The sequence below is a fragment of the Cetorhinus maximus genome, chromosome 33 (assembly GCF_964194155.1).
Source record: "Cetorhinus maximus chromosome 33, sCetMax3.hap1.1, whole genome shotgun sequence".
Classification (NCBI taxonomy): domain Eukaryota; kingdom Metazoa; phylum Chordata; class Chondrichthyes; order Lamniformes; family Cetorhinidae; genus Cetorhinus; species Cetorhinus maximus.
This window is the reverse complement of record NC_135911.1, coordinates 9,689,691-9,712,551: the sequence shown is the minus strand read 5'-3', so window position 1 is coordinate 9,712,551 and position 22,861 is coordinate 9,689,691. Positions and strand designations below refer to the sequence as shown.

Genomic DNA, 22,861 nt, shown 5'->3' with positions numbered 1-22,861 from the left:
TTGTACTAGTGGCTAAGGTAGTAATCCAGAGATTATTACCTTTGCAGTTCTGCTTTTTAATGTAATTTAGTCCCTAGCTGCTCATATACTCCATTAGCAGAACTCCTTTCTTGGTTCTCCCCATGTCATTGATACCCACGTGGGCCACAACAATTGCACCCTTCCCCTCCCAGGTTCCTCTCCTGCCCTGAGCAGATGTCGTTAACCCTGGCATTAGGTAGGTAACACAGCCTTCTGGACTCACTTTTTCAGCTGTAGAGAACGGCATTTATCCCCCTAACTATACTGACCCCTGCTATTACTCCATTCCTTTTTACTCCCTTGACTTGAATGACTCCCTGCTATCACAATGCCGTGGTCTGACCCTGCTCTTGTCCACACAGTCTGTAAGAACCTCGAACCTGTTGGACAAGTGCACAGGCTGAGATTCCTCCATTGCTACCTTTTGCATCCCCTATACTTGCTTCACTGTAGTCACAACCCTCCTGTCCCTGAACATGGATTAAATCTGAAGTATCTAACCTAAGGGTAGATAGACTGCCTCCTGGAACAAAGTGTCCAGGGAACTCTCTCCCTCCCTGATGCATCACAGTGCCCAAATCTCAGTTTCCAACTCATCAACTCTGAATCGAAGTTCCTTGAGCTGCAGATACTTGCTGCGCATGTGATGGCTGTGGACTACTCACTTCCACATGCTACAGCTGCAACATATCACTTGCCCTGCCATGTTATTGTATTTTCTATATCAAGATCAGGTTTTCAAGTTTAGAAATATCACTAATTGATAATTTGTAGTTATATTAAGCAGTTTAACTCGTTAAACTTAATCCGTACTAATAGCTCCCCAGTTCTAGTTTAAACTACTGCTTCAGTTTAGAGAAAAACAACGTTAAAACTCACTAACCAATCATCTACCAACTTACCTAATTAATGGCTCTGGACTTATCTCTCATGTCTCACTCTGTCCTGCTCTGTCTCCTGGACCGCTGCTTATTCTGTTTAACAAAAAAAAACAGCACCTCTTCCCCTGCTGCAGCTACTTGCCCCGCTGTACAAAATTCCTGAGTTCAGAGCCCTCAACCGTGTCCGGCCCATCTCCTGCGCATCTGCCCTCACACCTTCTCCTCCCTCCCAGAAACATGATAGGGTCCCCCTTGTCCTCACTTATCACCCCACCAGCCTCCGCATTCAAAGGATCGTCCTCCGCCATTTCCGCCAACTCCAGCATGATGCCACCACCAAACACATCTTCCCTTCACCCCACCCCTGGCGGCATTCCGTAGGGATCGTTCCCTCCGGGACACCCTGGTCCACTCCTCCATCACCCCCTACTCCTCAACCTCCACCTATGGTACCTCCCCATGTCCACGCAGAAGATGCAACACCTGCCCCTTCACTTCCTCTCTCCTCACCGTCCAAGGGCCCAAACACTCCTTTCAAGTGAAGCAGCATTTCACTTGCATTTCCCCTAACTTAGTCTACTGCATTCGTTGCCCCCAATGTGGTCTCTACATTGGAGAGACCAAACTCAAACTGGGTGACCGCTTTGCAGAACATCTGCGGTCTGTCCGCAAGAAAGACCCAAACCTCCCTGTCACTTGCCATTTTAACACTCCACCCTGCTCTCTTGCCCACATGTCTGTCCTTGGCTTGCTGCATTGTTCCAGTGAAGCCCAACGCAAACTGGAGGAACAGCACCTCATCTTCCGACTAGGCACTTTACGGCCTTCCGGATTGAATACTGAATTCAACAACTTTAGATCTTAATCTCCCTCCCCCATCCCCACCCCCTTTCCGTTTCTTCCCCCTCCCTTTTGTTTCTTCCAATAATTTATGTAGATTTTTCTTTTCCCACCTATTTCCATTATTTTTAAATCTATAACTGTAATACCCTGTCAGTCTTTCCACCCCACCCCCACTAGAGCTGTACCTCGAGTGTCCTGCCATCCATTCTTAATTAGCACATTCTCTTAGATAATATCACCACCTTTTACACGTCTTTGTTCCTATGTCTGTGACATCTTTTGATTATCTGCTCCTATCACTGCTTGCTTGTCCCTACAACCCCCCCCCCCCCCCCCACCACCTTAAACCAGTTTATATTTCACACCTCTCCTAACTTTACTCAGTTCTGCTGAAGGGTCATGAGGACTCGAAACGTCAACTCTTTTCTTCTCCGCCGATGCTGCCAGACCTGCTGAGTTTTTCTAGGTAATTCTGTTTTTGTTTTGGATTTCCAGCATCCGGAGTAGTTTTTTGTTTTTATCCTGAGTTCAGTACTCTGTCTAGCAGTACTCCATTGAGCTGGCCTCCATGCTACTCCTTGCATGAGCAAAAATCCTCCTTTATTCAGATTAGCTGGAATTCCAGAGACCTGAGTCAGGTACTGTTAGTTAGGGAACCAGTTCTAACAAGCCACCCAATTAACTAACTGTGCAGCTGCCGTGAGCAGGCAGCTTGTTTACCAATAAGACTGAAAGGATCTACAAGTTAATGCTTATGTTCAATTAAATGCTAATTGCAACATTTCTGTAGATTTTAAGAAGAGATCAACCTGAGTATCGTCAAAAAAGGCACATGTCAAAACTTTTCATCATGCACTCGTCAGGACATCTGTAAGAATACCAAATGGAAAGGGAAGAACTGTTTATACTTCTTCATGATTGGTTCACAATGATTGAACACTGATTACTACTGTCTACTGCAAGCCTACCTTCTCTGGTCAAGATACGTGTTGGGATTCCTATAGTTCCAAGCGCTATAAGATTGGCCTTATTTGCAACCTTGCAAATAGTGTCCAGGCCATTTGCTCACGGTGCAAGCTTAATGCTGATACAGGGTACATCAAAGGCATCCTACAAGTCAGATCATTACTTGCTGTATGTCGCGCAAACTTATGAATTGGCCTAAGGCCTCCACTTTCGGTCATGAAAAGTGCCCAGCCTACCTCAGAGTACTCTGGAAGGGTAAGGTATCTCAAAAATTTGAGCAAAAGGTGAAGCTAGCCATTTCATGCTGCTATTATGCAGGAGCAACATGAGTGGTGTTTGTCATTAACACAATGCTGCTATCAAATCAAAGTCATTCTGCTTACCGCACAAATGAGTAATGTGATTTATGAATTTCCGTATCGGTGTGATGCTAGGTGCTAGGCTGTACATCCCAAAGACTGGCGGATTGTATCAAACAACATGTCCCTTAGGTTGTTGGCAACAGGCCGTACTGTTAGGAAATAGAGAGTTTAAGTAAGTTTTATATTTGTATTTGTGGGTGTTAGGAATGAGTTTTACCTTTTTAAGGTTTAAGTTTGATTTGTATTTCTGTATTTGTGTGTTAACAAGAAGGTCAAGCTGAGTTTTTGTTTCATTTTAAAAGGTGCCTGCATTTCTAATGAGTTTTACGACTGTACGAGAAGTTAAGCAAATACGAGAGTAGAAGAACTGGGCTGTTGCCAAGCAACAGGGGATCAGAGAGGCAGGCCCCTCCCACAGATATACACAGAAGAAACTAGAAACAGCAGTTTGATTTGGAAGCTATTTGAGTTCAGTTGGTTTTGAAGACAACTGCCAGGTAAAAGCAGCCTAGAAGGGCCAGATAGCCAGTCCAAAGCTAAAGTTGGCTGAAAGTGGCTGCCAGAGAGAGACCGGAGCAAAGGGGACAAAGAGCTAGTCCCAAGCTAAAGAAAAAGTACCCAAAATCCAAGGGAGTGGAACAGGAGAAAATCCCAAGCAGACCTTCTAGCCAAAGGAAGGCCGGGAACCAGGAAAAGTTCTTGTTCTGTGGAAATGAAAGTAGGGAACAGAAAGGAAGACTTCAAGCAGATTTAAAGGAAGCAGATTAAAAGCAAGAGACCAGAAGGTCCAAAGAGACCTGAAGGTCTGTAACTCTTTGCTATGGGCATGTGAAGCAGTGGTGTACTATTGATGGTTGAGTCAGTGAGAGAGAGGGCGTGGAAGAAAGCCTGAATGCATGTGGTGACCCAGGGAAGAGAAACATCAGGAGAGTTCAAAGCCCTGGAGGTGGACCCTTGCAGAAGGTGTCTGAAAGAAAGCGTCGGTTTGGAGAAGATTCCAGTGTGAGCTCTTGGAGAGTGGAGATTGGAAACCCTCCTGTGAGTTCGGTGAGACCGGTGGGCTCAAATGTGACAAGCATCTGGGTGGAGTTGAGGAGAAATAGGTGGCATCTGTCACTTGGGTTCAGAGTGTGGTGTGTCTGACCACTGCTTGCCTAATGGTTTACATGTACTATGTACTTACCATGGACATTTGATTATAAGATAGCTTTTGTAACTTGTGTTATCCTTTGAAATTTATATATATCTGTTAAGGTATAGTTGTGGGTGAAGGGGTATTGTAATCTAGTTTCTTTTCTTGTTTGATAAAGTTTTATTCTTTTGTTAAAAGTTCATTAGCTGATTCCAGTGACAGTTCAGTAGCCACTCTCCACGTATCTAAACAAACAAAAGTTAGGATCTATCTAGCTGGGTTCCACCCTGGGATCAGACTTGTTCAGTGGTGACCTCAGCTAGGATCATAACAGTATCCAACCAGCCCGTGTTTGCGAAACTCAAAAGTGTCCAACATTAAATGTAATTTTGCAATTGGACAATATTTGCTAAACAATCCTGAGTATGCTGAGAATTACACTGACAACCAATTTATGATTATCACTGTGGCAGTTTGCCACACATGCATGTGTTAGAAGCTACATGTCTTAATACATAGAGCCTTGTTCTTTGCAAACATAAAGAACATGCCCACACATCGTGCCTGTTTCAGATGAAGAAAATAGGTGACAGCCATTCTCTGGTTCATTCCTCAAGGCAATGCCTTGACTATTCAGAGTCAATCTCCTAGTTTGAATTTAAACAAAGCTCGTCGGTTAATTCTCAGTCATTAGTTAACTGGTGCATTCTCCATGGCAACACCACTACCAATCAGAGTCCACTTGCCAACCAATCAACATTCTCTTCTCATGAAGTATAAATTGTCTCACATTTGGTATTCTTGCAAATGTCTTGAGTACAATTCAACTATAAAATTGCTCAGAATTCCCTCGCCCGTTTCAGAGAGCAGTGCAGGGAATTCAGAATCAGTCTAGGAAACACACAGTAGCAAAATAAAGGTAATAAACTGGTGGTACAGAGTCGTATAGACCTGATGTCAGACAATACAGATTGAATATTTCAGTTCTGACTAAAGGTGATTGCCTAAAATGTTAACTCTTTCACTCTCCACAGACATTCCCTGATCTGCTGAGTGTTTTCTGTGTTTTTTTTAAATTAACAGCATCTGCAGTATTTTTGTCTTTTGAATACTGAGTGAAGTGTGAGTGGCAGAATGGGTGGCAGTGGAAGCCATATTTAAGCCTGGTTAGGGGAGGCACAGGTAACATTAAATGTGAACTTGTAGTTTAGCTAAAGTACAGCTATTATTGGAGGCAGAGGACCTTATTAAAATGTGAGAGGAGACTGGGGGAAGAAAACGCAACAGTTGGCCATAGATTCAGACTCACAGCAATGATGCTGGCCAGGCCCAGGGCTTCGGGATGTCTCACAAATAGGAATAAAAGTTCTGAAAATGCATGTATTGTACATGTTAGGTAAATAAATACAACAAAAGGTAGGTAAAGTTCAAATATTCACCCTTTTTTAAAAAAAAGTTTCAATCTTTCTCAAACAAACTCTGTCTTAAATCCAGGTTGGTATGCCCACACACTATGATGGCAGGCAATTACCAATGTCCCCAAGAAAGTTGCTTCACCCGTGTATGTCCGAACTCTGCCTACTGTAGGTCACCAAGGCCGCATATGTGCAAATGTGTGAAATGTGCCTGGACATAACTTCTGGTTCATTGTCAGGAGTCACTCCAAGGAAAGATAGATGGAGCACAAAATAGAATTGGGGTTTTGTTCAAAATCTGGTCACATTCATTTATTTTCTGCACATTATTGGGCTTGTAATGGTACTTTGAATCATGACAAAGGAGATTGTAAGTTTGCAACTTTGTTGTTTATGCATCCCACTGATATTCTAAAAAGTATAATTTATGTAATACATTTTGATTTCAGATTTTTCAAAGCAGAAATACCCGCACACTTCATATTCAAGGCATCATGCTGTTCACCGTTTAACTATCAACCAGAAGTAAGTTGTCTTGATCAGGAAGTGTGTTTCCAGACCAGACAAACCAAATAAAATGTTTACTTTGTTTAAACAAATTCACCTTGAAATCTAACTCTTTCCTCCCTTCCTGTTCTTTGTCAGTGCCCTGGAAAGTCTGAGGAGTCATCTGTGTATGTACAACCCTCCAAAAAAATGTGTGGACTGTATAAACATCTTGCTGTTTGGCATGATGGGTGCTGGTAAATCATCCACCATTAATACATTTCTCTCAGCTCTGGATCCAGATGGAAGAATGATAAACTGCGTCCCAACTGGACAGCATCCTGACTCACTCACACTCGAGGTACCCTCTCCAACATCTTTTAAAAATTTAATTCTCAGGAAGTGGACATTGCTGGCAAGGCTGACATTTATTGCCCATCCTTTGTCACCCTGATACAACTGAGGCTTCACAATCACTTTTACTGAGACTGGTGCTTTATTTAAAGATTTTTAAAACTTGTGCTATGATTTGATCTCACTCTCTATCATTGGTCCCTTTAACGTAACCTCTACATGATCGTAACGCTAAATTGACTTATTGTTGAGGCAGTACATTGAGTCAGAAGGTTGAGTTCAAATCTGATTCCAACTCCACACACTCCTAGTGCCAGTACTGAGAGGGTTCTGCAATTTCTCAGGTGCCATCTTTTGGCTAAGACGTTAAACCAACACCAGGTCTTCCCTCATAGGTGTCCTTGAAAGATCCCACAGCCATTATTTTGAATAGCAGACTTCTTCCTGGTGACTTAAAACAATATTTATCCCTCAACCATCTCTACAATAGATGATCTGGTTATTATCTCATTGATTTTTGTGGGTGCTTGCTGTGAAAAAATTGGCTCCCACATTTCCTATGTTACAGCATTAATCACATTTCAAAAAGGTACTTCATTGACAGTAAAGTGCTTTAGCATATTCTGAAGTTGTGAAAGGAACTGTATTAATGTATGTCTTTAAAAAAATTATTTAACAGCTCAAGTTCTACAAGTCAAACTCGTTGAAGTTTTGGGACACGACCGGTTGGAACTCATTCGATGATGCAGTTAAGGCAAAGAAAGTGTTAAGGATGATCCTGGAAGGAAGGGTGCCACCAGGAACCAATGTGAGTTGACCTAGTTATTTCATGCTTTTAAGATGTACCATTTTAGAGAATCTCATTTAGTTCAAAAAGCCATTTGGAGTGAAAAAGGAGCAACATTTACATGACAAAGCTTCATTTACATCAACAATCAGCAATCTTGCCTCGGTCAGTTGGCTGTGGACTCAAGCCCCCACTTCAGAGACCAGAGCCCCTAGTGCCAGAAGTGAAAGAGTGTAGCACTGCCAGACTGAGACACCGTCTGCCCATTCAGCTTTGTAAACCACAAGCACCCACATTATTCCAAGCACACATGTGGCACATGTGCAGTTCTAAAGTTCTCCAACTTAGCCTCTGCCATGTAGGATCTCTCACTTTCCCACTCAATGAATTCAGCCCTCAAGTTGCGTTCAACAGCAGCCGTACTCTATCCAAAGCTCCCAGATATGAATATGGTCAACATCGACAAAGCACACATCAAGAAACGCCCTCACTCAGGTCACATTAGTTTCGATTGTGTATCTTTCCAAACGACCAAGCAACACACCTGGATCACAGTCTGGTCCTCTGATACAAACACTCAACTCTTTAGCATGCCTGAGCTATTCACACCACTTTTAACATTCAGTCCCTTTTTTAGTTTGCTCATACCAACAGCTTCTGAAATTCTATTTCCTTCTTCCTGCCAAGCAGAAAACTGACCGATTCGTAGAGAACCTTGCTTACTTCTCCTCACACGAATACTAGGTTGTGAAACGTGCCTGCTCAGACCAGCTGCCACAGAACAAGCTGGACCTAACACCACCCCAATTAGCACCCCATAGCAACTTCAACCAAACTTTAGCTTCTCAGAACCTAATGACTTCATGAATAGGAATCCACTTACTCCTCTTTCCAGAATTATCTTAATTTCACTTTGGACTGAAATAAACATCTCACAAAAAGAAAATACAGGCTCTACCCAAATGCGGAAGGGTCATCACAAAGCCAAGAGTTAACACTGAATTGATGTTAAACCTTGTTAGGAAATAGAGATAGTTTAAGTAAATTATATTTGTATTTTGTGGGTGTTAGGAATGAGTTTTAGCTTTAAAGTTTAAGTTTGATTTGTATTTCTGTAATTGTGTATGAAGGAAAAGGTCAAGTTAAGTTTTAGTTTCACTTTAAAAGGTGTCCACATTTCTAATGAATTTTACAATTGTAAGAAAAGTTAAGCAAACACAAGAGTAGAGAAACTGGACTGTTGCCTAGCAACAGGGGTTCAGAGAGGCAGGCCCTCCCACAGACATACACAGAAGAAACTAGAAACAGCAGTTTGATTTGGAAGCTGTTTGAGTTCAGATGGTTTTGAAGACAGCTGCCAGGAGAGACTGGAGCAAAGGGGACAGATAGCGAGTCCCAAAATCCAGGGGAGTGGAAGAGGAGAAAGTCCCAAACAGACCTTCTAGTCAAAGGAAAGACAGGAACCTGGTAAAGGTCCTGTTCTGTGGAAGTGAAAGTAAGGATCAGAGAGAAGGCTGCAAGCTTCAGGTTTAGAGGAAGCAGATTTAAAGCGATAGGCTGAAGGTCTGTAACTCTTTGCTATGCGCAGTGATGTATTGTTAACAGCTGAGTCAGTGAGAGAGAGTGCGTGGAAGACAGCTTGACTGCATGTGGTGATCCAGGAAAGAGGAACATTGGAAGGAGAGTTCGAAACCTGGAGGTGAACCCTTGCAGAAGGCATCCGAGAGAAAGGGTCGGTTTGGGAGAAGATTCCAGTGCAAGTTCTTGGAGAGTGGAGATTGGAACCATCGTGTGAAAGACGGAGTGCAGTGAGACCGGGAGGCTCACAGTGTGACAAATGTCTGGGGCAGTTGATGAAAGATCCATAGCATCTGGTTGAAGTGGCATCTGTCACTTGGGTTCAGAGTGTGGTGTGTCTGACCACAGGTTGCCTAGTCATTTACATGGACGGTATACTTACTGTGAACATTAGAGTATAAGATAGCTTTTGTAACCTGTGTTAGCCTTACAAATCTTTATATATCTGTAAAGGTATAGTTGTGGGTGAAGGAGTTTTGTAATATAGTTTATTTTTTCTTGTTTGATAAAGTTTTATTCTTTTGTTAAAAGTTCATTAACTGACTCCAGTGACTGTTCAGTAGCCACTCTCAGCATATCTAAACAAACAAATAAAAGTTAGGATCAATCACCCTGGGATCAGGCTTGTCCAGTGGTAACCTCAGCTGGAATCATAACAAACTAAGACTTCAAGCTAGAATATTACTTGTAGTAATGCAGCAGCCACTTTGCGCACTGTAAGCTTTCACAAACAGCAAAGTGATAAATCGTCCAATTGTTGTTTAGGGATAGATAATGGATAGGTCACTGGGGAGAATCCCCTTTTGGTCTTTGAAATAGTGGCCATGACATATCTTATGTCCACCTGAGCGAGCAGACAGGGGCCTTGGTTTAATATCTCATCCGAAAGACCTAGACAAGCCTGAAAGAAGAAAGTCTTGCACATATATAGTGCTACGGTACACTGCTGAAATCAGTTAAAAGGATTTGTAAGTGGCTTCCTTTTTTGTAAAACTTCTTAGCATCTGAAGAACATGAGAGGGGCCACGCTGCCTATAAGACTTTTGTCACTAGATTACAGAAAATAAAATTGCTAAACCTAAAAATACCTTTTCAGCCTCTGTTAAAGGTGAGTCGTAATGGATTTAAATTTAGCTGCTTCATTCCAAGTTATATTTTGACATGGAGATCTATCAATGGAAAATGCTGTATGAATAATGGGAAAACAGAAAACCAACAATAACACGGGCAGACAGTGTAATAGTGAAACATAGGAAATCATCCAAGAGTAATAGAGGACTATGGAGAATAGTCCAAGAATGACACTTATTGACAGAATAATTGAGAAACAGTAAAGGAATAGTTCCAAGAGTGACAGAGGACAAAGTAACTGAAATATACAGAATAATCCGAGTAACACACATACAGTAATAGCAAAATATAGAGAATAGTCATGGAGTAACACACAGGGACAGAGTAACAGACAAACATAGAGAATAGTCCAAATGCACAAAGAAAATGAAGAAAAATACCAAAATTATGAGAGGAAGAGATAAAGTTAGAGTTTAATTGAGCGAGAAGATGACCCTCACTGATCGGGGTCAATCTTGATCTCAGTAGAATTGGTGAATGAGCCTTGTCTGATGGGACTGAGAACCCCTCCAGTAAGCTTTCACCTTGGTGCTGAATAATTGTGAACATTTATGCTGTTGGTAGCTATTTGTGTAACCAATTCACTTTTCTCTAACTTAGTTGAAGGATTTCAATCCTGATTCAGATGATGCTCAAAATCCAGTCATTCCGAAAAATGTAATCCATGGAGTTGCATTCGTTTTTAACACCTTTACCATAGACAACATTGGTCTGGATTTATTGAAGCAGTTTCAGGATCTACATACCTTTGTTGCACAGAAACGTAAGTCTCTGTTTTGCTTTCTGCCGATATAACCTTTGTCACCATTCAGTTTTATGTTTCACATTCATATTCCTGTCAAATTTCCCTTTTCAGATATTTACAAGATTGTGATTGGGACGAACTCTGATCGATTAAGGATACCCAAGAAAAGTTATGATCGTATTTATGAAAGCCAAAAACTAAAACGGAAGGTAATGGAGTTTTTTCATTTGTGGAATAAGGTGTATTGATACATCCTGAGAAGCATTGTTTTTTAATTGTGAGTGTCGTTGACATGGCTGGCATTTGCTGCCCATCCCTATTCCATCTGAAGATGATGGTGAGCCACCTTGAACCATTGCAGTCCATGTGTTGTAGGTACATCTGCAGTGCTATTAGTGAGGGAGTTCCAGGATTTTGGCCCAGCAAAAGGGAAGTATATTGGCTGTTCCTTCATAGTCAAAATAGTGTGTGACTTGGAGGGGGGCTTGCAAATGGTGGTGTTGTCATGTGTCTGCTGCCCTTGTCCTTCTAGGTGGCAAAGTTCAGGGATTTGGAAGGTGCTGTTGAAGGATCCTTGGTGAGTTGCTGCAGTGGAACTTGTAGATGGTACACACTGCTGCCACGATGCGATGATGGACTGTGGGTAGGGCTTTAAGCCAAGAGATGGGAAGGGTCATTTGAAGTGAGATTTAGAAGTCTCAAAAGCAAGGTTGAGGCAATAGACCTTTGTTGTGATCTGGGTAAAGACAAGTAGTGGGACAGGAAGTTAAATGGTAGAAGTGATCAGGTAATGGTAAGAAAAAAGACAAGTTCTTTATCTGAGTGCATACAGCTTTCTTTACAAGATAGGCAAATTAACAGCACTGAAAGTGATTAAATAATCTAGAACTAATCTCTATTACTGAGACATGATTACAAGACAATCAAAGTTGGGAAATAAGTACACGACATTTCAAAAAGTCAGTCCTGTTAGTAAAGGATAGCAGTAAGAAATGATCTTGTGTCAGGAGGAGATCAGGAAGAAGAATCAATTTGGGTGGAGATTAGGGTCAGAAAACACTCGTGGAAGTAGTTTCTTGGCTCGCTAACAGTGATTATGCAGTTGGATGGAGCATTAGAAATAATTGGAGCTTGTAATAAAAGCAATGTAATCATTGTGAGGGACTTTAAATTTCATATGGACTGGGCCAATAAATTGGCAAAGTTCGTACAGAAGATGAGTTTGTAGATGCTTTACTGACAATTTCCTGGAATATATTGTGGAGCCAATTAGGGATTAAGTTATTTCCAATCTTGTGTAATGAGGCACGATTAATTAGTAAGTTCGTAGTCGAAGAGCCTCTGGGGGTAGAAAGTGATCATAATACAACTGAATTCCATTTAAATTTGAGGGCGACATACTTCAGTCCTGAAAAAGAACCTTAAACTTAAACAAAGTCAACTACATAGGTATGAGGGGGAGAGCTACGCTAAGATTGATAGGGTAAATAGTTGAAAAGGTATGGCAGTAATTAAACATTTAAAGAAAAAGATCAAAATGTTCAACATAAATACATTCCATTGAAAAAAACTCAGCAAGAAAGATCAATCCATGACTTATTGAGGAAGTTAAAGGAGAGCATCCTGGGGGTTACCATTGACCAGAAATTGAACTGGACCAGCCATATAAATACTGTGGCTACAAGAGCAGGCGAGTAACTCACCACCTGACTCCCCATAGCATGTCCACAGTCTACAAGGCACAGGTCAGGAGTGTGTTATGACCGCAGCAGATGTTAATTGCTAAACAAACCAAATCCCAGAGGGAAACTTGGCTTACCCTTTTTTTTTGTATTCTGAAAATGAGAAGAAAACATACTGATCTCAGCAACAAAAAGTCTAATAACACTTTTTTGGATTTTTAAAAATTGAAAGTAAAATTTTATTAAGAAGAAAAGAAACTTTGCACACAAGATTACAGTTACACAGTCAAAATTATTCTTACAAAAGATTCCTCCAACAGACTCCCTACTTGGCTGGACCCACAAGTAAACACCTTCCAGGCAACACCCCCTTATAGATCTTTAACTATAACAATCCAATAATATTACCCAAGGCAAACTGCTGCAGCTTTAATAAAGGCATACCACATGACCTCTTAAATTTTCTTCCACTCTGCTGTGGAAATCCAAGATTTCAGAACAAGACTCCTTTTTGCAACACAGACTTTTCTGGCTTGACTGGATGGCTGATTCAAATTACATCATCTTACAGCTGTTTCCAGGAAATCTTCCTCACACAGCCAACAGCCCAAAGCCATCAGCTACCCACCAACAACCTCTAAGCTCTCCCCAGTAACTCTAAAATATCTTTTTTTCCCCCTTCCATCTCAGGTTTCATTGTTCTCACACTTCTTTGAAACTCAAATCCTTCCAAATATGAAATCTTTCATGTTTCTATTTTGTCTCTGCTTTTGGGTCAATAACATGTAATATGCCCTCTTCAATTTATGTATGGAACTCCTGTAAGGTGAAAAAATGTTTCTTGTCACTTCTGACTTCCCTTTGATATTCAAACAAACTCTCAACTTATAAAAATGCAAATGTTAGATCCAACATTTTAACTTGTCTCTCAAACCATCATAATATATCATTACAAATGCACAAACTTAACGTCTCTAACCTTTCACATCTTAAATTTCCCAATCTGTCTCTAGGATCCTTTCCCCCAGCTTAATGTAATATTCCCCAAAACTACTAAAAAAGAAAAAAATTACATCCATTCTCACAAGTGTGATGGAATACTTTCCACTTGCCTGGATGAGAGCATCTCCAACTCACTCAAGAAGCTTGACACCATCCAGGACAAAACAACCCACACGATTGGCACCCCATCCACCACCTTAAACATTCAATGCCTCCACCATCGATGCACAGTGGCAGCAGTGTGTACCAACTACACATGCAGTGCAGCAACTATGGCTCCTTAGATAGCACCTTCCAAACCCACAACCTCTACCGCCTAGAAGGACAAGGGTAGCAGATGCATGGGAAGATCACCACCTGCAAGATCCCCTCCAAGTCTCTTAGCATCCTGATTTGGAACTATATCGCTATTACTTCACTGTTGCTGGGTCAAGATTCTGGAACTCTCTCTCACTCCCCCCCCCCCCCCCCCCGGACTGCAGCAGTTCAAGGCAGTGGCCCACCATCTTCTCAAGACACTTGAGGATGGGCAATAAATGTTGGCCCAGCCAGTGATGCCCCCAGCCAGTGATGCCCATGGGGGGAAAAAAAAATATTTAAAGAAGAGGCTTCCAATTTTGCAAAGAACAGTAGTAAATCTGAGAATTGGGAGTATTTTAAAAACCAACAAAGGGCCACCAAAAAGTTGATAAAGAAGAAAAAAAAATGAGAATAAACTGGTCAGGACGAAAAACAGAGCTTCTTCAAGTATATAAATAAAGGAGAGTAACTAAGTAAATATTGTTCCTTTAGAGGCAGAGACGGGAGAAATTACCATGGGGAATGAGGAAATAGCAGTTATTGAACAAATATTTTGTGTATCCCTTCACAGTCATAGGGACAAATTGCATGCCAGAAATAGAGGGGATCCAACTGGGCTAATAAAAGTGATGAATTTAAAGTAATTAATATCAGCAGAAAAAATGTATTGGAGAAACATAAGAGACTGAAATCTAACAAATCCCCACAACCTGATGTGGCTGCAGAGACAGTGGATGCACTGGTTATGACTTTCCAAAATTCCCTAGATTCTATAATGGGTCCGGGGGATTGGAAGTGAATGTAACACCGCTATTGAAGAAAGCAGGGAGAGAAAATTGGAAACAGCAGGCTCCGAATCTTCCAAGGAGTGGCAATCGCTGCAGGATTGCTGCAACACTCCCACTTCTCTGCAGCACAACGGAGCTCTGAATTTCTGACCAGGTCTTCCAATCCCGGATTCTTCAGAAATCCAGAGCAATCTTCTATTGAACTGCTTCATCATAGCACTGGATCATCCGGGTGGTGGAGAGGGGGAGGAATGGATGACAAACCACTCCCCTGTTTTAAGGCACTAACTGCCGTATCCTGGTAAATATTCACTAACAAACTGAACAGCTTTGGGACATATAAATGAGTGAATGCGTGGGTGAGGAAAATAGTTAGGGAGGGTAAAGTAAATGGGTAGGGAGGGTGATGTAAGTGAAGAGGGTGGCAGGTGGATCAGGGGTTAGACAGGTCGGATCATGTGTTTTCAGGTCTGTTCGGTGGGGGAGTCGAGGAGTCAGCGGGGGAGTTGCATGGTGGGGACTAGTCAGGTCGGGTTGTCGGGGGTTGTCGGGGAGTCAATTGTATAGTTTCCCAGGAGTTAGATTAGGATTTTTCTGTCTAACGTTCCTGGGTAAGTACATCAGAACTGTCCAAAGTCTCCGATTCTAACTTGAGTCGGAGACATTTTTGAAGAGTCCGTCGAGCAGGGGAATTGCCCACTGGAAATTCAAATTTCCCAGGCATCCCATGGAGTCATTGCATTGGGACTGCCACAGGGTCCTGAAGCATGTTTTGCGGGGTCCGTTCAGTCTCTGACAATCTAGAGACCGGAAGATTTGGGGCCAGGTCAATTCGCCTGACAAGTTATTGGAAAAATTCTGGAATTTATTACATGAGTCTTAACAATGCACTTGGAAAATCATAGTATGATCATAGAGTCAATACAGTTTTACAAAAGGGAAAATGTGTTGTCAAATTTATTCAATTTTTTTTTTAGGATGAAACCTTTTTTTATTCATGGGATGTCAGCATTACTGGCATAGCTATCTTTTGTTGTCTATCCCTAATTGCCCTTGAGAAGATGATGGTGAGTCACCACCTTGAACCACTGCAGTCCACGTGTTGTAGTTATACACGCAGTGGTCTCAGGAAGGGAGTTCCAGGATTTTGACCCAGTGAAAGAAAGGTGATATAGTTCCAAGTAAGGATGGTGCAGATCAAGCAGGCTGCTTTATCCTGGAGGGTGACAAACTTCGAGTGTTGTTGGAGCTTTACTGATCTGGGCAAGTGGGGAGTATTCCATCATACTCCTGACTTGTCTTGTAGATGGTGGACAGACTTTGGGGAGTCAGCAGATGACTTAGTTGCCACAGAATAGTCTATCTCAGTCCCTGACCTGCTGTTGTAACCACAGTATTTTTATGGCTCATCCAGTTAAGTTTCTGGTCAACAGCAACCCCTAGGGCATTGATGACGAGGGATTCAGCAATGGTAATCCATTGAATGTCAAGGGGAGATGATTAGATTCTCTCTCATTGGAGATGACCATTGCCTGGCCTTTGCATGGCGCGAATATTACATGTCACTTATCAGCCTAAGCCTGAATGTTGTCCAGGTCTTGCTGCATATGAACATGGACTATTTCAGTATCTGAGGAGTTGCGAATGGTACTGAATGCTGACATTCATCAGAGAATATCCCCATGTTTAACCTTACGATGGAGGGATGGTCATTGATAAGGCAGCTGAAGAGGTTTGGCATAGGACATTACCCTGAGGACCTCCTGCAGCAATGTTCAGGGACTGAGATGATTTGCTTCCACCAAGCACAATCACCATATTTTTGTGCTAGTTATGACTCTAGCCGGTGGCACTTCATAACCAATGAAGTGTAGTCTCAGTTATAACATAGGAAACACAGCAGCCAATTTGTACACAGCAAGCTCCCACATGTGGCAATAAGTGACCAGATTTTTTTTAGTAAATGTTGGTTCAGATTACTGCTGCAGAACATATAATCATCTTCACTAGTTTATAATCACTTTACCTGCTTCTCTCCTTTTTTTCTCTTAGTTTGCAAAGTTGTCAGATCATACTGGAATGAAAAAACGCACCATGTTTATCGTTTCGAATGAGTGGAAAGGTGATAAGATTGAGAAGACAAAATGTGTTCTTGCTTTGTATGCACTGAAAAATATGGTCAAAAACATAGGCCTATCTTAAAAGCTTAAAAGACAAATTTGATCTTATAGAGAACTGTTTAAAAGAGTTTCCATCTTCATCTCTGATAGGTCCCACTTTTTCCTTAACTAACCTTTTAGCATTAATGTATTGGTAAAACATCTTTGGGTTATCTTTAACTTTACTTGCTAATCCTTTTTCATGCCCTTGCTTTGATTTCCTTATTTCCTTTTTTACTTCGTCCCTGCACTTCCTATATTCGTCTAGCTTATCTGCAGTGCTTAGTTCTTTGTGCCTATTGTACGCTTTCTTTTTCTGTTTGATCTTCCCCTGTATTCCTCTAGACAACCAGGGGAGTCTAGATTTGGCAGTACCACTCTTACTTTTGTAGGGGACATGTCTACTTTGTACAATTAGGATCTCACTTTTTAGTGCTTCCCACTAGTTTTCCACTGTTTTATTCTCCAGCAGTGCTGTCCAGTCCACCTCAGCCAAGTCCCTTCTCATTTCTGCAAAATTTGCTTTCCCCCAGTTCAAGACTTTTACTCCTGCCTTATCTCTGTCCTTTTCCATGGTAATGCTAAATCTAAATGAATTGTGATCTCTGTCCCCGATATGGTCGCCAACTGTCACTTCACCCACTTGCCCTTCTTTGTTCCCCACCCAAGACTAGGTCTAGAAGTGCATCTCCTCTTGTTGGGTTTGTCACTAATTTGTTGGGAAAATTTTACTGGACACACTGCATGAATTTTTCTCCCTCTGTGCCCCTTATATTGTTTGAATCCCATTTGATATTAGGATAGTTGAAGTCTCCTACCATTATTGCCCTCTTGTTCTTACAAGCAGAAATTTGCCCACATATTTGTTCGTCTATCTCCTCCCTTTCACTATTTGGGGGTCTGTAGTATACTCCCAGTAGTGTGACTGCTATTTTATTTCTAAGCTCAATCCATAAAGCCTTATTTGTTGACCCATTTAATATATCATCCCTTCTCACAACTGGAATTGATTCTTTAACTATTAGTGCTACCCCCCCCTCCTTTTTATCTCCTACTCTATCGTGTCTGAAGACACTATAACCAGGGATATTAAGCTGCCAGTTTTGTCCCTCCTTGAGCCAGGTCTCCGTTATAGCAATGACATCCTGCTGCCATGTCTACCTGTGCCCTTAACTCATCTACCTTGTTTGTTATACTCCTTGCATTGAAATATAAACAGTTCAACCCCGTCAGTTTCCCTTGCTGGACACTTTATAAACTTTGCTTCTCCTGTAACTCCATGTCTATCACAACGTCCCTTGCTAATGTTGTACCTCCATTTTTCTGATCTGAATCTGACCTATCTGATCCTACTCCTGGGATCCCATTCCCCTGCCACACTAGTTTAAATACTCCCCAACAGAACTAGCAAGGACACTGGTCCCAGCTCTGCCTGGATGCAGCCCGTCCGGTTTGTACAGGTCCCACCTTCCCCCGAACAGGTCCCAGTGCCTCAAGAATCTGAATCCCTCCCGGCTACACCATCTCTCCAGCCACGTGTTCATTTGGTCTATCCTCTTATTCCTGCTCTCGCTAGCACGTGGAACTGGGAGTAATCCTGAGATTACTACATTTGAGGTCCTGCATTTAAATTTATCTCCTAACTTCCTGCACTGAGCTTAAAGGTCCTCATCCTTCAGTTTACCTATGTCGTTGGTACCAATGTGTACCATGACCACTGGCTGTTTGCCTTCCCTCCCCAGAATGTCCTGCAGCCACTCCTTGACATCCTGGACCCTGGTATCAGGGAAGCAACATACCATCCTTGATTCACGTTTGCGGCCACAGAAGCGTCTGTCTGTGCCCTGACTATTGAATCCCCTATCACTATAGCCCTGCCACTTGTTTTCCTCCCGCCCCTCTGAGCAGCAGAGCCACCTACGGTGCCGCGAACTTGGCTATTGCTGCTTTCCCCTGAGAGGCCATCCCCCCCCAACCCCCCAACAGTTTCCAAAGTGGTATATCTGTTCGAGAGGGGGATGACCGCAGGGGACTCCTGCACTACCTTCCTGAGTCTTTTCATGTTCCTGATGGTCACCCATTCCCTTTTTGCCTGTGTAATCTTCACCTGCGGTGTGACCACCTTGCCAAACGTGCTATCCACGACTTGCTTAGCATCGCGGATGCTCCACAATGAGTCCACCCGCAGCTCCAGCTCCGAAATCTGGTTAGCTAGCAGCTGCATTTGGACACACCTTCTGCACACATGGTCACCAGGGATGTTGGAAGTGTCCCTCATTTCCCACATCCTGCAGGAGGAGCATATCAAGGGTCTGAGTTCTCCTGCCATGACGTCCCTCTCGATTAAGCTAGTTACTTCCTTAAAAAATACGCTAGCTCGGGGCCTTATGTTAGCTTGGAACCTTGTTTCTTGACTCGTTATACTTGTATAGTACTACTCTATACTCTTTTCTAGCTCCTGCCTCAGTATTAAGCAATGAATTACTTTAATAGATTGAAAAAAAAAACTCACCAGGATTTACTCACCAATCAGCTGCTTTTTTTAAAATGCACTTTCAGAAGAGTGTCCCTCACAGGTCTGGTGCACTCCTTAAGATACTGCCTCTCCCTTTCTCCCTCTTTTTTTATTGGTTTAAGGAGGGAGGGAGGGATGGAAACACAACAGCAATGTAATGCTTGGGGCTATTCTGTTCTTTTGACAGTGGGTCCTCCTCGATCCCCTTCTGAGTTGCGGTGACTGCGCTGACTTCTCCCAGAATGCTTCTCAGTCACTTCTCACTACTGCCCTCTGTTGGATGCTCTTCCTCCTGTTGAAAGCAAGGGTCCTTCTCCTCGATCCCCTTCTGAGTTGCAGTGACTGCGCTGACTTCTCCCAGAATGTTTCTTAGTCACTTCTCACTACCGCCCTCTGTTGTTTCTGGGTAAGGAGACCAAAAGCATGCATCTTGCTGCATGTGTCTAATTATCCCCTGGTCTAATGATTCTTTTTTAAAATCTCAGGAGCATCACTGCCAAGGCCAGCATTTGTTGCCCATCCCTAATTGCTCTTGAGAAGGAAGTTGTGAGTTGCCTTCTTGAACTGCTGCCGTCCATGTGCTGTAGGTAGACCCACATTCAGAATCGTCGTCCACAAAACCTAATTCAGTTCGTGAAAACTTGTACATAGAACTGAAGGGGAATAGTTCAGAAGGGGTTTTACATTTTGGACCCAGCAACAGTTGAAGGAACGGTGATATATTTCCAAATCAGGCTGCTGTGTAACTTGGAGAGCAGCTTGTGAGTCAGTTTACACCAATTACATGGTTTTTGTAATCTTGTTTTTATAAATGTTTCAGACTTATTTTGCCTTCTGCAATTTGTTTTTATTCTTTCACTATGGAATCTAAAGCTTAATTTTTAAAAATAAAGCCTATTTACTGGGAATATAAACTCTGCTGCATTGAAATCAATGAGGTTTGATCAGAATTGGCAAAAGTGTTTCTGTTTTTTATTGTAGTACCGACACAATGCGATGAATGACCTGCTCTTGTGCTATATAATTACAATGTTTACTAGCAGGGACCCACAAAACATTTGCAGTCAATTCATATCTTTATTGCAATAGTACTTGTTTAAATACAGGATTTCTAGTTACTCTTTCACCAAAGACTTCAACAGAATCAGAACTGCTTTGGTCAAAGTGCGATGCAGTGAATAAGAATAAGCTGTTTCTGTTGAGTGTTTGCAAAGTCTCTTCACTTTTTAACCTTGATTCCCTTAAAGATTAAAAATCTCTCTATCTCAGTCTAGAACCTACTCAAATGATGAAGCATCCACAGCTCTGAGGTAGTGAATTCTAAAGATTCAGGTGCATTGATTCTCCCATCTCACACCGAAAAACACTTTTTTCCTCCGAGAAGAGAAAGTTGTGAGGAGATTTGATAGAGGCATTCAAAATCCTGAGAGGTCTAGATAGAATAAATAGGAAGAAAAATCCCATTGGTGAAAGGATCAAGAACCAGAGGGGGCACAGATTTAAGATAATTGCCAAAAGAAGCAATGGCAACATGAAAAATGTTTTCATGCAGCGAGTGGTTAGGATCTGCAATGCACTGCCTGAGAGTGTGATGGAGGCAGGTTCAATTGAGGCTTTCAAGAGGGAATTGGATTACTGTCTGAAAAGGAAGGATACATAGGGCTATGGGGCGAAGGTGCGGGAGTGGCACGAGGTGAATTTCTCCTTTGAGCCAGCATAAACACAATGGGCCAAATGGCCTCCTTTAGTGCTGTAACCATTCTGATTTTCAGTGATTGACAACTTATCCTGAGACAGTGCCCTCATGTTCTAGATTCCCCAGTCAGGGAGGTCTACCTCTGTGTCTACCCTATCAGCCCCTTCAGAATCTTGTATATTTCCATGTGTTCATCTCATTCTTCTGAACTCCAGAGAATATAGACCCAATTTACTCAGCCTTTCACCGTAGGACAACCCTCTCATCCCAGGGACCAATCTAGTGAATCTTTGTTGCACCGCCTCCAATCCAATATATTCTTAAATATGGAGACCAAAACTGCATAGTACTCCAGGCGTGGTCTCACCAAAGCCCTGTACAATAGAAGCAAGTTGTCCTTGTTCTTGTCATCCAATTCCTTTGCCATAAAGACCTACATGCCATTTGCTTTCCTAAATGTTACCTATACCTGCCTGCTAACTTTGTGTCCCTTGTATGACTACACCCAAGCCCCTCTGAACATCAACATTGAAATGTTTCATGACTTTTTTAAAAAAAAATTCTGCTTTTCTAATCTTACTATCAAAGTGAAAAACCTCGCACGTCCCCGCATTATACTCCATTTGCCCATTCACTTAACCTGTCTGTATCTCTTTGCAGCCTCTTTGTAACCTTACAGTTTTCATTCTGACTTAGCTTTGTATCACCAGAAAACTCAGATCCATTACTCTCGATCTCATTGTCTAAATGATTAAATAGATTGTAAATAGCTTTGGTCTCAGCATTGATCCTTGTGGCACTGTGTGCCAACTTGAAAATGCCCTGTTTATCCCTACTTTCTGCACTTTAGCCAATCCTCTATCCATGCTAATATTTTACCCCCAACTCTGAGCCTTATCTTGTGTATTAACCTGTGTGGCATGTTACCAAATGCTTTTTGGAAATCTATATATTATATCTGTGTGTGTATATATATTTTTCTGTACTAGTAACACTTTAAATTTGTCAAACATTATTTCCCTTTCATAAAACCAAGTTGACCCTGCCTGATTGTATTATGATTTTCTAAATGTCCTGCTACAACTTCCTTAATAATGGATTCTAGCTTTTTCCCAATGGCGGATGTTAGGTTCACTGGCCTGTAGTTTCTTGCTTTCTGTCTGTTTCCTTCCTTGAAAGAAGAATAGGGACATTTCATTTGTGGTTTTCTAATCGACTGGGATCTTTTCAGAATCTAAGGAGTTTTGGAAGATTATTATCAATGCATCCATTATCTCTGCAGCCACTTCTTCAAAGACCCTAGGATGCAGGCTATCAGGGTCAGGGGACTTGTCAGCCTTTAGTCCCATTAGTTTTTCAAGTATTTTTTCTCTAGTGTTCGCGATTGTTTTAAGTTCCTTCCTCCCTCCCTCCTTGCTGTCCCCTGATTTTCTTCTCCTCTTAGGATGTTTTTAGTTTTTTTTTAACAATGATGGCAGATACAATACTTGTTCAAATTCTCTGCCATTTCCCGGTCTCATCCTCTGTGGGATCAATGTTTATGTTAGCTACTCTCTTCTTAGAAGTGTAGAGCTCTTGCTGTCTGTTTTTATCTTTCTTGATAGTTTACTCTTATTCTAATTTCTCCCTCTTTATTTATTTTAGACATCCTTAGCTGGTTTCTAAAATTTTTCCAATTATCTGGTCAACCACTAATCTTCAAAGCATTGTATGCCTTTTCTTTGAATTTGACACCATTGTTAATTTCCTTAGCTAGCAACAGATCCTTCATCCTTCTCATAGAGCAGTGCTTTCGAAACTATTTTCCAACATACTTAAAAATTAACACAACCCCAAATGCCAACAAAAAACAAAACAGCAATAAAGTAGGATAGTAAAATTCAGTTTATAATTATTAGTTTGTGTATTATAGATCAACATATAAAACATCATATGAAAATGGGTTTTCAAAGAACTTTGTAAAAATGTTATTATTTTATATACTCACCAGTCCATTACTTCATCTGAGCTGTTCCAGT

At 41.7% G+C, this 22,861-nt stretch overlaps 1 protein-coding gene and 1 long non-coding RNA gene across 3 annotated transcripts in view; both read left to right on the top strand.

Moving 5' to 3' along the window:
• Positions 1 to 18,447, top strand: part of LOC144671516 (uncharacterized) — a 39,300-nt gene extending 20,853 nt beyond the window's left edge. Inside the window, exons 10-15 of one of the 2 annotated variants that reach the window (XM_078533470.1) lie at positions 6,070 to 6,145; positions 6,266 to 6,467; positions 7,140 to 7,268; positions 10,557 to 10,719; positions 10,813 to 10,910; positions 16,526 to 18,447. In XM_078533470.1, the coding sequence (XP_078389596.1) occupies positions 6,070 to 6,145; positions 6,266 to 6,467; positions 7,140 to 7,268; positions 10,557 to 10,719; positions 10,813 to 10,910; positions 16,526 to 16,675 (818 nt within the window). In that variant the 3' untranslated portion in view covers positions 16,676 to 18,447. Of the gene's footprint in view, positions 1 to 6,069; positions 6,146 to 6,265; positions 6,468 to 7,139; positions 7,269 to 10,556; positions 10,720 to 10,812; positions 10,911 to 16,525 lie in introns of those variants that run through there. The other variant, XM_078533471.1, reaches the window with a different exon arrangement.
• A 188-nt stretch (positions 18,448 to 18,635) lies between these two features.
• On the top strand, positions 18,636 to 20,354 carry LOC144671517 (uncharacterized). The gene is made up of 2 exons (XR_013573942.1): positions 18,636 to 19,321; positions 19,454 to 20,354. It is a non-coding gene; the product is annotated as an uncharacterized LOC144671517 (long non-coding RNA).
• The last annotated feature ends 2,507 nt before the right edge of the window (positions 20,355 to 22,861 follow it).